Here is a 17,836-nt window from a genome sequence, read left to right as displayed (position 1 = left end):
TGTGCATCGCACAGCTGTATTCAGTGCTTAATTTTAGCAAAGTTGGAAGATTTTGAAACTATGTTGTTGGGAAATACTAGGTAATCTTGAAAGATAGTAATTTAAGCTTCCATATAATGCCCCTGGTATTTGTGGAAATTCTTCTCTGGAAAGAATGTGAAGAAACTTCTAAGAAGTTGGGGTTTTTTAAAATTTTTGTAGTTTTAAGGTTGTGATGATTGCACAAGGTAATACAGGGTTCATTTTGCTTGTTTTGCTATCAGTAGCACAAACAAAAGGGTAAAACAGTGTAACCAAGCCCACTGCCCCAATCCCTGCCCACAGAAAAATGAACTTAAAAAAAAGTCTGTTATGAAAATGAGTTCTCATTTGTACCTCTTCCTTAGTTACTACAGAGCCTGTCTCCTAACTGTGAAAAGTCTTTCTGGTGCCATTCATGATCACTAAAGTGGTAACAAGAAATCCTATGAACGTTTAGAAATGCTAATGGTGGTGATTCTGGCTGTTTTCTTACCTTTTTTTAGACTGTAGCTAAAATGTTTATTCACAAGTCTGGCAAATTTCCTATAAGGAAAGGTGTTTTGTGAGCAAGGAATTATTTTTGTTTTAAATGATGCAAGCAACTCCGTGCACCATGATTTAAGAGATTTTATTTTCCTGGAAGAGATAGATAGACTTTTTGGTAACTTTTTCCTAGTCTTGTTACCAAACAGGATTCAAGTACATGTTTTTAGGCAATGAATTTTCAGCAGGGCTTTGTCTTGCACTAGAGATTTTCCTGTGGTGCTCATTGTAATATGTGGAGGGAGGGATTTTCAGTGTTGGCCTTAGGCATTCTAAGTGAAGGCACTGGGTTTAACCACTGGCTTCATTGTGGGTAAATTAGTACCGCGCACCTTCTAAAATCTAATCATTGCTTTGTGATGAGTGATTTGTAATGACTGAAATACCTTGTCAATTTCTCTGAGTGAAATTTTATTCTATCATATGACTACCAGTCCTAGTTTAGCAAACTCTTTTACAGTGTAAGAAAACCTGCTTATGGTTTGTTTTTCAGGTCATAAACTTTAAGGTTTGGGAAGGTATCCTTATGCTTCATCTAGTTTGAGCCTATTTCAAAGACAAGCTTAGAGAGCAATTGTAAAATTAAAAAGGATAATTGAAGGAATCGTATAAAACAGTGTCAGTAAATTAATGGGAACTACTGAGAATGGAAAGGAGAAGGAATTTTGCTGAACTGTAAAGAATGAGAGTAACAGAAAACCCAAAGAACCCGTGGCTATTAGTGTGGGTTTAGAGGTGGCAAGTTCAACAGTAAATTGAACAAAGATGATGTAATCAAGCATATGTAGTGATGTGTTTAACACAGTATACAGAGATCTTCGAAACGTTGGAACTGATTCAATTTTTTTTTTTTTATACTGACTCTGTATTCAAATGCATACCACTGTTAGTAAATACACTGCGTCTTTTGTAGACGGTGGACATTCACAAAGAGAAAGTTGCTAGAAGAGAAATTGGTATCTTGACTACAAACAAAAACACCTCAAGAACTCACAAAATCATTGCACCAGCTAACTTGGAGCGACCAGTTCGCTACATCAGGAAACCTATTGATTATACAATTCTAGATGATATTGGACATGGAGTGAAGGTAGGTGATACTGTTAAAACAGCCAAACTGCAAATACATTGTCTTTGTATATTTTCAAAATAACCCAATGCTTTTCATGGTAATATACCAGTTTCTCCTTGCCTGGCCAGTGTGTCTATAAACATAAGAGGATTCCTGTCCAGTTTGCAGTTGCCCCTTCCTGTTCCCTTGCCCCAGTGTTTCTAAACCTTGCAAACCCACTGAATCTTATTTCTGAGGATATTCAGGACTACGGGTCTCACCTTTTAAAATGCTTCTGAATACCTACTTGTGTGATACTGCTATTATTGTTTGAATCAGTTGCCAGGGATATACCTGGGGACTGAAAAGCTAATGACCATCACTTTTCTGCCTGAATTAGCACCACAAAGTATGATCCAGCTGTAATTGCCACTGGTTTATTTTGAAGCTCACCTGAAGAAAGGGTTTGCATGAGAAGTATTATGCACTCCCTTTTCTTCTTTCTGTCAGAGTCAGTTATACCCATATCCTGTGATGTGCTTTGTTAAAGTGAGCTCTCTACAACTTTTGTGCCATATGGGGTTTCAGAATATGGGGTATATTGCTGCCATGTTTGAAGCCAGCTGGTTCTCCCTTTTAAGACTAGGAAAAAAGGAGGAATTTCAGGGCAAAGATCAGACTGAGACACAACTGGTGGCTGTTGTGTGCAAGTTTTAGATCAGTGTACACAACAGCAGTAATATCATGTGTGAGATTAGATATGCATTTTTAAAAGCGCATCCTGAATGTAAACACAGTCTTAGCAGGTGTGAGCTCATTGTTAACTTGTGCTGCCAGGAAGACAGCAGATACGGAAATAAGAACACGGACAGTGTTAAAGTTCCAGTAGAAGAAAGGTAAATAACACAATGTGGTGTCATTTTTACATGACAGACTAACAAATCTGTAAACCTGCTAAGTAGCAGTATGGTAAGATGCTTCTTCCAGTCAAAGTACACCAGAATCTCTTTTGCTTGACACCTAACTGCATTAGGTTATCTATGTTGTTCAGTTTGAACTGTCTGGTTGGATGGCTGTTTAAATGGCAACAGGTTGTTTAACCAAACTCTTAAAATTAAAATTCTGAACAGTCCGATTTAACTCTCTTTCCCAAGCAGTTTTACTCAAGGTCTTCTCAACATCCTGTTCATTAACAGAAAGTCTTTTTTTCCCCATTTCTTACCAAAAGTCAGCCTCAGTTTGTAACTCTAAACAGATTTTCAAAAGACAAGTGACTCTTTAAGCTTAATTTGGAAAACCTAACCAAACAAAAAAACCCCAGCATTAATAACTACAGTTTTGACCAGGAAATTATCGTCAGTATTCTGTTAAGATCTACTGCCAATTCTTACAAATTTTGAATTTATGCAGGTCAGCAGAACTCCTGGATATGGATGGAGCATATTAACCTGTAGGATTACTGTTGCTAATCTTTTAATGATCACTTTTGTTTTAAGGAGATTATTTTAGAACTCATTAAAGACTAGTTTTTAATTGCTCTGCAGCACAGTCTTATTTAGCACTGGCTCTAAACCATTGTAATTGGTATCCCACTTACCTCAATGTAGGACAATCATACTCACTGTGATGCAATGAATTACGTTCTTCTGAAAGAACATTGTTCATCAAAGGGATGATGACTCAAATGTGTATTTGCATCCATTTGTTATGCTTGCGATATGCTTGAGACATCTTACAAATGATATTTACAATGTACTATATTTATCTAGAAAATGAAAAAGTATTGTGTACTTGTGGAACAATAAGCAGAGAACTTGCAATCATGCTATCCTTAAGATCCATAGATGTGTTCCAATCAGGTTAATCCTGTGTTCAGCACAGAAGAAAGAAACACTCTCTTGCTGATGGGGAGAAGGTGGCCAGTTGTGCTTATGAACCTGTTGGTTTTGTTCTGCTTGAGTAACTACAGATTAGTTTACTAGATCTCTGGCTGGAGAACAAAGAGAAAAAAAGAAGAGGGGTAGGAGCTTTAAATTTGCCTATTTATAGTGCTTTATCACTTGAGCTGTGGCATTTTTCCCTTCAAATGAGTATTCAGAAGGAGTTATTGCATAAATAGCATTAAAGTTCCAGTTAGCATCAGGGTGCCTCAGTCTGCATTCTTTGTCCTCTTTCTGCTTTTTCTGCTATAGGGCTTCCCCTCTAGTACTTGGACCCAGAATTATGCATTGTCAGGACAGTCAAAGAGCTAATGCAGCAGGCATTCATTGCAACCCCTGAGAAAGGTGGCAGACTGGACAGAGAATAATACAGGAGAGAAAGGGAGCATCCTTGGCCAAGAAATCCAGTATGCCATGTTGAGAGAAGTAGTCAAGGCACTTCAGCACCTGTTGCTTCCATTCAGAAATGTGAAGCATCAGTGGATGCCATCTTCAGGGAAAAGTGCTCTACAATATGGTTTCTTAATAGGTGAGAGAGAATTTAAGTGCCACTCTATCATTCCAGCAGTCCCTCCTCATCTTCCCTCCCTGAAGCTACAATGTTGTAAAAATCTAAAGAACCTTTTGTCTGAAAGAGACTTGCTTTCAATTTTTTCAAATGTTTCCTGGGTGACAAAGTCTTCCAATCTGTTCTTCCCTCCAAAGAGTTCTTTAGTCAAGAGGATTAAAAAAAAAAAAAGTTTGATCCATTCAAAGTGGTGTGAATTAAGGCACTGTAATTATCAGGCAATGCTGCTGAGGAAGAGGTCTCTGCTCATGGACCCTCTAATGTAACTGGCCACTCTGGCCAGTACAGAGCAACCTGGTTTTCCAGTGTAGCTGTATGAAGGAGAGACCGTTTTGGTTGATAGATCCATGGAACTTTAGACTCCAAGACAAGACATTTTCTAGTAAGTCAGATTATGTTTCTTTTTTAATACATTAGGGTCTCCTCTAAATGGATGAAACAGAGTAGTCACTCTGGATGCTCCACTGTTGAGATTCTGCACATTTAATGTTCGGTGTTACAAAAAGTGTAAGAAATGTAATGATACATTTAGATTAGCTGAACTGAGAACAGATCAAATGATATTCAATGGAAAGACTAGTATTTTTGAAAAAATTATTATGGGGAAAAAAGATACGTGCTATTATGCCAGTAAGATGTAGGACTTAATGTCAAAAAGCTAGCACTTAGGCTTTAAAATAAGATTTCGCTGTTGGTTAATGTCTTAATATATAGTTTAGAAAATACTGATATGTAGTGCAGTATCAATATAGAGTGCTGTACTTCTTACAAGATGTAATGATTTGCTCTTGATCTTTGTTCAAGAGATATTTCATGGCATCAGGTTAAGAGTTAACTAACAGCATTGTCTAGGAAAGAACTATATTAGCTTAGTATTCTAGAGGCTTCTGTTTCAGCTAGTTGTAAATATGCTAATGCATGTAACAAATGAGCTCAGGGTATTGATAAGGCTATTCTTTGACAGCTCAAATAAATTAATCTCTGAAGTTAATCCATCTAGATCTCATGATCCGTTCTGACAGAAGCTGACTTTTTGTTAGCACTGTAAGAACTTGAGTAAGGAGTGTACAAGCATTTGAGCATTAATTTTAAGGTGTTAATCTAAAGGCTTTGTGGTCAATGTATATTAAAAGTTTCAGCTTGAAAATCTTTTGTTCATGACACATTCTGCTTTAACCACTCTTTCTATGATCTACTGATACATTATTTTGTTAATGCTGAATGCTTAACTTTTTTCTTTCTTTTTCCTTTCTCTTCATATCCTGAAGTTCCAACTAACCTTTCAATGCTTTTTTTCCTTACCTCTTTTATTTGCTCCATTTATGCATTAAGTGGTTGCTTAGATTTAAGGTAAGAAACCCCAGGGCTGGATTTCCATTCTTATTCTTCTGAGACTATTACACACGGGGAGATGATTAACATGAACGTTACTGATTGTTTAAAACAACACCCGCTCTCCCTCCTATGTATCAGACCTTCTGTTGAATTATTTCATTGCAGATAAACATTTTGTGATATAAATTGATGTATTTATGTAAGGAAGCTAACACAGTTCATTTTAAAAGCTTTGTGGCAAAATATTGACTGCCTTCAGCATATCTACCAGATCATTTACAAGGGAGGAATGTTGTGCTAACCTTGTGTAGACAAAAAGATACAGTGAATAGATAGCAGCTGAATATAAGCCTCCCCCTGTGTAATATTCTTTTTATCCTATATACGGTGTAAGTTTATGATTTGATTGAGATTAATGTTTCAGTGTGAGATTGCTCAGATAATGGGCTCCAAAGGTGTGTAACAAATTCAAATCTGTATATTATTTTTTAAAGTTGCAGTATCCTTAATTTTTTCAGAAACTGCTAGCATTATTTAAATACTGAGAGGCACTCATATATGGAAATTTTCACAGATTTGATAGTTGTGTAAAATAATTAATAACCCTTAAACAACAAGCTAAGTGATTTATTTAGTTGAATATTAAATGAATAGTGCATCAAAGAAATCTGAAATATGTCAGATTCTCAAGGATCTTAAAGAGGTTTAAATGTTAGTAGCCTTAGTGGCTGCAGAAGTAGCAATAAAAAGCATCAAATCAATTAGACAAGCAGTTAAATGAAGTTACATGATACTATGTTGTAGTTCATAGCACATTAATGAATAGATAGGTTATAGTCTTTATTGAGTATTGTGATATCATCGTCCTCCTGAAGTGCAACTGGTTTGGGGAAAGAGGGAATGAAAGTTTTTTAGTAGCAGCCGCCACAGTTTTAAAGAAGGAACTGTATTTTAGAACATAGAATACTAATATGTAGTATGAGTATATTAATTAAATGAAGTTCCAAGTTGATGTGAAATATTTTTTCATGACTAAGTATTTTCCATGACTCGAAAAAGCTAAAAGAAAATCCTGCACATTCCTGAAAAGATTGCCTGTAAAACCAGGTATTACTGTAGATATCCCAGTGATGTCCCTATGGAATTGGCCAGATGGTACTTTTAGTAAGGTATTTAAGTGTATGTAGCACATCTGATCACAATGGAAGATGTTTAATAAATGAGAGATTTCTCGCATGTAATTTGAAATTTATTTTTACATAAGCGTGTGAGGTACAGTATTTCAAGTCACATAGTGTTTAAATGCTTTTTATTTGAGAATTGCAAAATATATCTCCTGCCTGGCTCCTTCTGTCTATCCATACAAAATGGATACTTCTAATGCTGAATATGCCTTATTCTGGGTGCAGTTCATATTGGATGATGGTTTTCTCAGTGATCTTAAAACAATTTGCAAACTCAGTTTTCTTTGTTGCTCTCTGCAGTTGCAATTATAAACAAGTGCTGACCGTCCTAAAAAAAAATTTTTTAAATTGTATAATTATAGATTATATGTGAACCGCCATATCTGTGCATCATCTGCAGTGGTAATAAGAGTCTCTTCAGCTTTTCGGAGAAAATTATTTTTTTCTATTTATAGGTTTGGAATGAAAATAACTTTTTTTTTGTTGTAATGCCAGTTAAAATATTTCTTTATTTTTACTAGAGTGAGCCTGATCAGAAATTTGATTTGGGAAATCACAATACGTCAATCAACTTCTCATTGCCAAAGCTTGAGGGTTTCAAAAAAAAAAAAAAGGAAAAAAGGTAAAAAGCAGCGCAGCACCTCTCAGTGGACATCAGTTATTCTTTAAGTCTCACTGTAGCCCCTGTGCATCAGCCTGAAAGAATAAAACTAAAAAGCAGCTACTAACCCTAGTTCCGTGTGAATAATAATTTTACTTCACTTACGAGAGATTGGATATGAAGTGTTTAGCCTGCATTAATTTTTCATGGCTGCAAAGAAACCTTAGTCTTAGCTAACAGTTACAATATGAAACTGACTGACTGTAGCAGGGCTAACTGTGCTTGTGTCTGGGTAGCTTAAATTTAAATTTTAAACAGATTTTGAAGAAAATTCCAATTACAAGTCAGAGGAGTATCTGTAGCATCTCCTGTGAGCAAATCAATTGAAAATGACATCGTTTAAGCCTTTTTATATTTACCAGACTTGGTTCTTCAATTACTTTACGTAGGTGGATGTGGTAAAACCAAGTAAACTCACTTGCTGAAGCTTCTACTTGTGGTCATTTGCCAAGACAGGGTTGAAATTTAGACATTTCACTTCCATATCAACTGGTTAATCAACTGACAAACATATGGTTTGTCTATCTGCATTAGACGTGCAGAGTAAGCGTTCGAGTGGCTGAGCACAGCCTGAAAAGGAATTTACTTTGAGGTAGCAGATGATGGGCCAAAAATCTGTTCATCCTCTCTGTAGCGTTAACAAGGTGAAGCAAGGCGTGGGAAGGTAGTTTTCATTCAGCCTTAGGTTGTTTTTGCTGGAGTCAGGTATAAAATTGCTCAAGAAGGTTGGGTAGCTGCTTGAAGTTTCTGAATATAAGCCATGAAGCATCACTGATGGGACACTTCTTCTTATTAGATTTTGGGCAAAAGATGATTCTTTTGACACCCTGAAAGTTCTAGAAAATCCAATGTGACCATAAAGCATCACTTAAAAATTTCTGGGCTGAGTCCAGCTTTGGCTTTAGAAAGTAGCTCCTCCTGAGGTTTGATTGTGTGGAATATCTGGTATTCACGATTTTTGGAAAAAAAAAACCAAACCGCTTTGTTTTGGTAATTGAACTGACAATGAGATGTTCTTCAGAAGAGTAAAAATGTAGATTGAAATCTTTGTTGCAGGTAAGTGCCTTACAGCCGCATAAATACAGGTGCATTGGTGCAAATAGTTTTTGCATGTCTGATGACCAGCTCTTATATCTGACCAACTATGTATTTCTGCACTTCTTGTTCAGTGAATTTTTTTGCTTATGAAAACATTCTCAAGAATTGAATTGAATGAACTGCAGGATTTCTCAGTTTTAACCAATGGAGTGCTAAAGAAGCTCAATCTGTTAAATGTTTATAAAAATGTAACTATGAAGGAAACTCAGTCATATGTAGGACCGTAAGAAGGTGATTTAATCACTGGGATCTATGAAAAACTAGTTGCAAAAACAGAAATTGGACAAATAAGTCTTAATTATTCAAAAAATTAAACTTAAAATGATCATTTTCTAAGCGCTCTAGTCAGTCCTGTATCATGTCTTGAAGTCATCAGATGTTACCTTTCTGAAACTGACACTGTAGCTCAATATAGAAAATACTGGATGAAATACTATTGTACCCTTTTTAAACAGAATGGTCCATAGTGGTCCATTTCTTTACAGTTCATTTTACGGCTGCTATTGTGGAGCTGGATCTCAGAGCATCCTCCAGGATGTGTTACTTACCAAGGATCTGCTTAGTTTCAGTTGTTTATGTAGTTTCTTCCTCAGCAAAACTTCAAATTCCAGCTCTAATGCTGACAGTTAGCTTTGGTAGAACACATTTTCTTCTGTAGTGCAGGTGGTTGCTAAGTCACATATAAAAAGCTTCTGCAAGGTATCCAGTAAAAAAAAGCTTATCCAAGATCTCCCTAGAATTATTTGGTGTTCCTCCATGTAATTTCAGTTGGTAATATTTTCTACTTTTTTGCTTCTGTGGGAAGAGGCAGAAAAAGAATTGAAAAAATCCCTGCATGCATTCTCTGTAGACCCTGTACGCTACTTGTCTGTTCACAGGGTTGTCTTCCTGCTTTTAGAACAGTCAGCTGGGTTTTTTTTTCTGAGCTTTGTGCCCAAATCATTACTACCTCTCTTAATTTCTTCTTTTTTTAGCACAGTGGTTAGCTGTTTTGGCAGTTGTGAGCAAAGGCAGAGATACTACTTTGTGTTTCTGGTTGCAGGCTCGATTTTGCCACACAGTTTCCTAAAAGAATTTGCAAGCTCTTAACTACAAACCAACCACAGATCTGTGGGGTCCTGCAGCCTGCGGTCAAACAAACCACCAACAAACAGATGCATTCCTCTGCTTTCACCCTCTAATTAAACCAGTTGCATCTGGATAGTTCCAGCTGTGCAGAGCTAGGGGAAATGTCATTAGAAACAGTGCAACTTCTGGCAAATTCCAACTTACTCCAGAAAATGGATTTTTGAAACTTGACAGCAAATGCAAATGTGACCTTGCGTTCTAGTGGTTGCTTTGGATTTTAGAAGTTTGTAGGAGGGATGTGTGTGGTTGAGGATTTGTGTATGGGAACTATGTTTACAACCATGTGTGCAAAATGGAAAAGGCAATAAAGTAAAGTTTTGCAAGAGCGGGGCATTAATGGCTTTCCTTTTTTTTTCTTTTTTTTTTCCCCCTCCTAGTAGAAGTCATCATAGAAGGAGACAGTTGGAAATGTTACAATGTTTGGATCTCAACTGAAGTTGCAACTTTTATAGTTTTAAATTTTCTTCTTTTTTTTTTTTTCTTTCCTCAAGGCAGTCTGTAATCTTTGTTAGTGTCTTGCATGATATTATTTCCACAGATCTGTCCATTTTGATCAGAACCATTGGAATAATTTTATATCCTTCATTTCTCTTCTGTGGTTATTTGGCCATAAGTCAAAGGGGAAGTTACTCAGATAGGGTTGTTTAACTTAAAGTAGCTGATCTTAAAGCCATCAGTCCTGTCAGATTTGAAGACAGCCCGGTAAACTTTAATTACTTGCTCTTTCAACATTTCAATTTCAATGTTGAAAAGTCATTTCAAAGAGCCTGAAACTAAGCTTACTGTCAATGCATTTCCCCCATCTTTCAGTTTAGTCTTTCTTAAGGACGGCTTCTTTGTGACTAAAGTTTCTTGGCTAAAAAAGGATCACTTTTTCTTTGGCCACAATTTCTAAAGCTTTCTTCCCATCCTATGTCAAGGATATGTTTATTCTCAGTGTTAATGAAAGTAACTAGCAGTCACTGGAGTTCTGCGTTAGTCGGGCAAGTATTACTTCCACTTCTTACTGTATACTGTGTGATGTCACTGCATCCTCCACCTCTACTGTCCTTTCTTTTCATGTAGCTCTAGCCCAGTGGAAGCCTAAAACTTCGTTTTTGTTCCTGCAATGATTTTATAGAAATAATAAGATTCTTTATGGATAAATATGTGGAATTTTATATTAACTGTAAAGTGATAGCTAGTGGTTACATCATCTGGTCAGAAACAATACTGTAGTCAGTTAAAACACCTAAATGGACTATTCAGGGGCACACAGATTGGTCTAAGTTTACTGTCATCTAAAACCATCCAAAACCTCTGCCCCACTAAACTTAATGGGCTGTTTGAAATATAGCAAGTGACAATGCAGCGAGTGTTTAATTAAGGTGGCGGTTTTTTGTTTGTTTGTGGTTTTTTTTGACAACTCAAATAGGTAGGTGGGTGAAATTGGCGTCTTTAATGAAAGAGGAAATACAGGGGGTGCTGCAACTTTAAAAAAAAATTTCAGATTTTGTGCAATTTCTTAACGTTCCGTGTATAGAATAAAATATACTTCATTTTACACTTTCCCTCTTCCCTTCAAGTAGTTGTAGTTCAGTGCTTACCTCATCCCTCACTTGAATTAAGTTTAGATTTCTTGTTGCTTAGAGTTGGCTTAAAGGACTTTATTACGCTGTGCAAAAGAATTTTGTCTTAAATTGACATTACAAAGTACTCTTGCACAACTAAATCCAAACATCTGTTTTTGAATCTGACAAAAAAACCTTCCAACAATTGGTTTTCTTTTCCTCCCAGCAGATTGAAAATGTGACAGCACTGGGATTATTTAGAGCCAGGGAATCAAGTTTCAGTGGATTAGAATAGTGAATATATTACTTTTTACACTGTTCTCAATATTTATCAATTCACAAATCTAAACATTGCCAGAGTTTTAAGTGAGTTGTTATAGTCAAATTTTAAAGGAGTAATTTGCCTTCAATGATGTTTGCAAATACTCTTAATGCCTTGATCACTGTGCCTTTTTTTATATGGGAGGTGGGGGCAGTAGGCAAGACTTGCATTTTGGAAATAAGAAACACTGTGAAATAGAGCATGACAGGAACAACACAAAAAAGGATGTAAGCATACTTATTTACATTTGTTGAATATCTCTGTGTCTAAGCAATAGTTTGAGCATTCATAAATCAAAGCTGTTTAACAGCGACTTGTAAGAAGACCATGTACTGATTGGTACATGTAAGGGTGTAAGGGTGCATGCATTGAGAGAATTATGCTTGGCTGGCAGTATACAGATAAACAAAATGCCTACATTGGTAACAATTGTGTATGATTCCCAGATTGATCGATCAGTCAGGAATGCAGATGAGTTTTTTAAAGAAGTTAGAGTAAATTCTTTTATATAAAAGTTATTTCATTAGTATTTTAACCTGAAAGAGGGGGAAGGGACAACCGCAATTACATCACATCCCATCACTGCTAAATATTTTTCTCCCCGTCCATTTATTTATCAATTCTTAGAGATTAAATTGCTACAGATTTGGTGGGGGGGAAAAAGTGTATCTTTGTATTTTTCTCCATATAGATTTATCTCTATGTTTACATACACATAAATAATATTTACAATAAATATTATCATGTTAAAAAGTTTTGATATTGTACTGTGAAAACATTAAAACATTAATGGATCATATTTGGAGATTACTTTGACTTCTCCATATTTGTATGAATTATATTAAATTGTGGCCTATTAGATAAACCTTAGTATTTTTAAAGAGTATTCAAAAATATTTTTGCAAATTTACCATTAGTCGTGCAGCCTGAAATAACTGCCTTTATCTCAAAATATGACTGGGAGGTTTAACCAAGTTAGATACAGTGTCTGTATTGTCAGTGATTTAATGTTTATATGATAGCCTAAAGGCAAATTCACTTTTTGTATATGCAATTTTTAAAAACCCTATGTAATAAAGAGTCCTTTGAGCGCAACTCTTGACTTCTAGCAGAGTGGAAATTGCATATAAAATGCATGGCCTCTCAATTTTTTTTGTTTGTTTAAACCTTCCCCTACTTAGAGTTAATTGCTAAAGGCATCTCAGTGTCTCTCCCCCTAAAAGCTGAGCTTAGTGAAGGCCATTTTCTCCCCGTTCTTTCATGCAGGTCAGTACACAGAATATGAAGATGGGTGGGCTGCCTCGTACAACACCACCCACCCAGAAGCCACCAAGTCCACCAATGTCAGGAAAAGGAACTATTGGGTAAGTGCAGTTACTGAATGTGTAAATGGCTTTGGTGAACAGAAGGGAAAAAAGAGAAGATTCTTTCTTTTTTTGTAGTGTGGGGTTTTTTGGTTTGTTTGTTTGTTTTTGTTTTAACAATTCACAAAGGTCAAGAGGTGTTATATCCACATCCTCTTATACTGATCATGTCTTACATATCAGTTAGCATGTTTCTGCCAGAAGACACTAGGCATCATCAGCCTTTCCCAACAGGAACCTTTTTATCATTGCAGAACACTTAACAACTACATGCTTTAAGTAAAAAGTCATTAACTGTGTGGCTTTGACAAGTGGTGCTAAACAACTGGAAAATTAGTATGTGGCACTGTTCATTAATTATTTGTTCTGTGTGTGATAAACGTACTTTCCTGTGAAGTCTATGAACTTGACTTTGACCTTAGGAAAATGTGTTATAACTGGGATAAATGCTGTTTGTTGGTATGTGATTATATACATACAGACAGTGGTGCTGTATATTAAAACAAGATATGGATTACTTTTAAAACAAGAATGGGATGTGCAATGCAGAGTTTATTAATAGGAAGCTTGAAGTACATGAAGAACATCCTTAATTGTTTTTTCTCATCCTACGAAGTAGATACTGCAAACCTATAGAAAAACATTTTTTCTTTTTAGCTCCCGTTACTGATTAGTATGTAGCTATCTTTTAAAGAATGAAAAATCTTTGGTTTTGTCTGTATTATCTTAATTTGCTTCTGAAATATGCTTGTCCTTGTGTAGGCGTCACTCTCCCTATCGTACGCTGGAGCCAGTACGTCCTCCGGTGGTACCAAACGACTATGTGCCTAGCCCGACACGCAATATGGCTCCCTCACAACAGAGCCCTGTTAGAACAGCTTCTGTGAATCAGAGGAATCGCACATACAGGTATTCAGTGTAGTCCTGTACAAAGTGTGGTTAGTATCGTATAAGCACATAGACAAAAAATGCTGTGATAAATATCAAATCCATCTGCACCTCTACGATGAAGCTTGCTAATTCATGATATGGACTGGGAATGCCATTTGGCATGACGAGAATGCACTCTAATACAACCAGAATAGTGAATCGTGTGAAGATTGTTCACTTAATCCCCTAGTCACCTTAATTTTAGTGCTATCACTTAGTTACAGTACTTAATGAATTACTAAAATTGTGAAGTCTTTCAAGTAGGTAGATCGTGATATTATTTTACAAAATGCTTACAAAACTGGGAAAAGACTTCATACACAACTTGCCTTCTACGTGTTGAAGGACTGCATAGTATGCTTATAGTTCACATTTTTGTTTGAACAGTCTTTGATGTTTATAGATTGAGTAGCTGAAAAAGAACATTGTATTTTGAGGATACTGATAACTTCAGACACAGAATAAAGCTGAACTGTACTAACAAAGGTTCTGCAGAAGGCTAGCCTTTTCTCTAGGATAATAGGAGTTTCATGATGTGACAGGTCTAAATACTTCCCTTGAAATCTTTAAGTTTTAAACATCATAAGTACTTGAGGATGGCTAAACAGATGGACTTAAAATATAAGAAAATCTGACTTTTACTTTACTATCTTACAATTTCCAGATTTCAGTAGTCTCATATGAAAGCATATAAATCAGAGTCTAAACAGTCTATGCGTTTTATAGGAAAAAGGTCTGTATTTGCTCAGTAGGGGTTTAACAATATTGGAATGATTTGGAACAAAGTTCCGGAGGTGTTTCATTTTTGGGCAAGTTCACTAAGGCTCACTGAAAAACCTGTTGTGTTGTAGTCAAAGTGAAGAGTTTTAGGAAAACTAAGCTTTATATAGGTTTATATCATCCTTGTTTCTTTGCTCTTGTTCCCTGAATTAATTCTCTGAATTAATAAGATGCTATATGAGGGATCTTACGTTTCAGCACGCACAGCAGCATATTCATATCCTGGGTTATTTTGGTTTCTTATAGCAGCAGTGGGAGTAGTGGAGGAAGCCACCCAAGTAGTCGGAGCAGCAGTCGAGAGAACAGTGGAAGTGGAAGTGTGGGTGTTCCTATTGCTGTTCCCACACCATCTCCTCCCAGTGTCTATCCAGGTAAATGGAAACTTGCTGTTCCTCTTTCTGACTCAGCATTAACCTTTAGCATTTGCAAGTCTCCTAAACCGCAAGAGAAGTCTCAAAGTTCATTATCCAGAAACATGCAAGCCTTGAAAATTGCTGGCTATTGATAGTATGAGTTTGAATCAAGTAGTGTCTTTTCTGGGAGTGTCTGATGTGCTCTAATGCTTCTTTTATATATTAATTTGTTTATCAGAATTTTTTGCCTGGCTGCCTGCATGTGACTATGTTGGACACAGCGCCTTTTTCAGTAGGCTGGGGGAAACTTCTCCCTTGTCCTTTTAAGCAAATAAATGTTTTTTCATTGGCTGTTCATGCAGATACATACAAGCATGTTTTTAGAAAATTAGATGAAATGAGAGGCAGGCACAGAGTGAATCTTTAGTAGATTAATGCAAGCCTAACTGAGTTGTCACAAAGAGACACTTGTTCAATGTAATCACCCCAGTCTTTCCAGAAATAGGAAGTGATATTAGTACTCCTTTTTCCTTTGCTCAGCCCTTTCAGTGAAGAAGAGTGTATAGTTGGCTTGCAGTGTGAGCTGAAATACATGATGCTTCTGAACCAAAGCAGTGGAAATTTTTGGCTTTCCTCTTCTCTATATTTTCTAATTTGTACAAAAGCTAAAGGCAGCCGTGCCACAGATTGAAGTGTAAATAACAAGGTGTAAAGACATCTTTCAAAAGTAATGGCTTTCAGTGAAAAGTTCTGGGTTGTTCCCTTCAGACCTGGAAAGAAGTGGATTTGCTTGACCCTCATTTACCGTCTACATAGGAATGAGCCTTTCTTTAACAGCTCCATTTTTCTCTCATCTCCTCGTGCATTCTAAAATACTATGCATCTAATAAATAGCTAACACTGAACAGTCAAAGGCTTTTTCTAATCCTTGCTAACATATCTCCTTATTAACTCCACCTCTTCCTCCTCTTTTCACTTAGCCCCTGCTGGCTCGGCTGGCACTTCTCCCCTTCCTGCTACCTCTGCTCCTGCCCCCACTCCTCCTGCTCCTGCCCCTTCCTCCGCTGCCCCAGATGCTGCTGCTGCTGCTGCAGGAGCTCAGCCCCTTGCTGATGGCTTCACCTCTCCAACTCCCCCTGCTGTTTCTTCCACATCCTCTACAGGTGAGTGTCTGCTCCAGCTGGTGGGCAGATGAACGCAGATGTGATCACGATCCAAGGCTTTTCCACGTTACTTCAGAAGCAGTCATTTTTTTTAATTTTTTTTTTCTTAAATGTAGCTAGAAAATATCTGCTAATACCCAACTATGAGGTAATGGTTATAGTAGACAATTCAAGGTGTGCTAGTTTTATAAACAGCAATAATTTAATTTTATCATTTTATTATTTTTACGTTTATATATTTATTACATTATCATTTAATTGTGGTTTGGATACTGAGAATCTCATAGAATAATTACGTTTGGGGGGAACCAGCACTGCTAGTTCTAAGTCTGATTATTTTCTTTCAGTAACGGAATAAAAAAAAGTACATCTAGCAAAGTATAATTTATATGACTTGTCATTTGAAAGCATTGAAGAGACAAGTCTCCTTTCAATGAGCTGATAAAAAGGGCAGTTTTTTTGTGTTCAGTGTCAGGAAAACACAAGTTTTTATTATGCAGAATAGTACTAAAGCATTTTGTTTTAATAGGTGGTACTTCTGGTATATATTGCAACTTGCTTTTTTTAACACTTATGAAATCACCTTACATTTTTCATTTTCTCATATGCTGAAGTTGCAGCATATAGTACTTACTAACCATAACACTGTTCTGTATCAGCTTTTGATGAGGAGTTACACCTGCATTGTAAAGATCTCCTTTCAACAGCCAAATTCATATACAGCTACCTACGTGCTTTGTTACTTTTCATTATAGAGGAGGCTGATCACAATGATGTGAATTGGTTTGTGTGTTTATTAGTGTTGGTCTCTCTTAGTAAGAATTTCACCAGGTGCCAGAAGCATTCTTGAAATCGTATTTAGCTTAAGGTACTGTGGCTCATATAAAATTAGAAAATACGTACACTAGAATCCATGACTATGACTAGAAGCTTCTGAACTGTGATGAGTTTTCTGCTTTCATGTTTAGAAGATGAGCTGTGTCATATGGGGCCTCAATCAGTTTTCCATTTTTGATGCACTGTCAGAATCCCAGTTCTTAATCCATATTGCTTCTGTATTTTTGACAAGTCAAAATCAAGCAGAGATTAATATTTTAATGGCTATAAACTCACATTCACAATTCCATAAGAGAAATTTCAGGTTACTTACTATTTGTAAGATCTTTTGTTTCCCTGTGCTATTAGTGAGGTTGCTTGCATAGCTTCTCTGAAATAAAGTATTTGAAGAGACTGGATAGTTTACCGTTTATGAGGTTTCGATCCTTAAGGATCTCTTATCCCTGTTTCTTCTCTCCTCCCTTCTCTCCAATCGCCACCAATTTCTACCGGTGCGTTAAGTAACAGGGAGACAGACACATTGGAAAGACGCATTAGGAAGAATGTGAAAAAGCCTATATACTAGCTGGATTGCTTCTTAACTGTTCTTCCTCATCTGTAAAAAGTGCATTTTTTGAGATGTGCATATCTGTACAAAGCAGGAGGAATGTGAATCTGTAGTTCACGCATTTGCTCTTCAAAGCAAGTAGCAGAGCAAGCAACTTGCATTTTATTTACTGACCTAGTGTGAAGTTTTGCAAAGCAGTCAAAACATAGTGGAGAACAATGCAGGTTTTTAAAAAATTGCACATTCGTTCTGTTTCCCTATTTACTTCCCTGCATGCATGTCTCCTCAACCACAGTGACCATCCCTTCTTCCCTTGTTTTCTTGCAAACTCTGAAATTTCATGTGAGCACAGAAGATAGCTTAATGGTCTTGCTTCATTTATTGCTTGCTAAGATTCAGGATCAATTACTTTGATACAGGAAGTGATTAAAATGGAGAGCAAGTTTTTAAGGAGTTGTTTC

General features: G+C 36.5%; 1 protein-coding gene across 50 annotated transcripts in view; it reads left to right on the top strand.

Annotated features, from left to right (window-relative positions):
• Window positions 1-17,836, top strand: part of ABI2 (abl interactor 2) — a 67,063-nt gene that overhangs the window by 37,920 nt on the left and 11,307 nt on the right. For 6 of the 50 annotated variants that reach the window (XM_050900142.1, XM_050900136.1, XM_050900130.1 and 3 more), the window contains 4 exons: window positions 1,478-1,654; window positions 12,668-12,765; window positions 13,528-13,674; window positions 14,722-14,846. In XM_050900142.1, the coding sequence (XP_050756099.1) occupies window positions 1,478-1,654; window positions 12,668-12,765; window positions 13,528-13,674; window positions 14,722-14,846 (547 nt within the window). Of the gene's footprint in view, window positions 1-1,477; window positions 1,655-4,311; window positions 4,342-5,455; window positions 5,474-10,508; window positions 10,517-12,667; window positions 12,766-13,527; window positions 13,675-14,721; window positions 14,847-15,493; window positions 15,506-15,808; window positions 15,992-17,836 lie in introns of all 50 variants that reach the window. The other 44 variants (XM_050900145.1, XM_050900133.1, XM_050900121.1 and 41 more) reach the window with 19 other exon arrangements.

This window comes from Gymnogyps californianus, chromosome 7 (assembly GCF_018139145.2).
Source record: "Gymnogyps californianus isolate 813 chromosome 7, ASM1813914v2, whole genome shotgun sequence".
In the NCBI taxonomy this organism is placed as follows: domain Eukaryota; kingdom Metazoa; phylum Chordata; class Aves; order Accipitriformes; family Cathartidae; genus Gymnogyps; species Gymnogyps californianus.
Note: the sequence above shows the minus strand (reverse complement) of the source record. Positions and strands in the feature narration are given on the sequence as shown.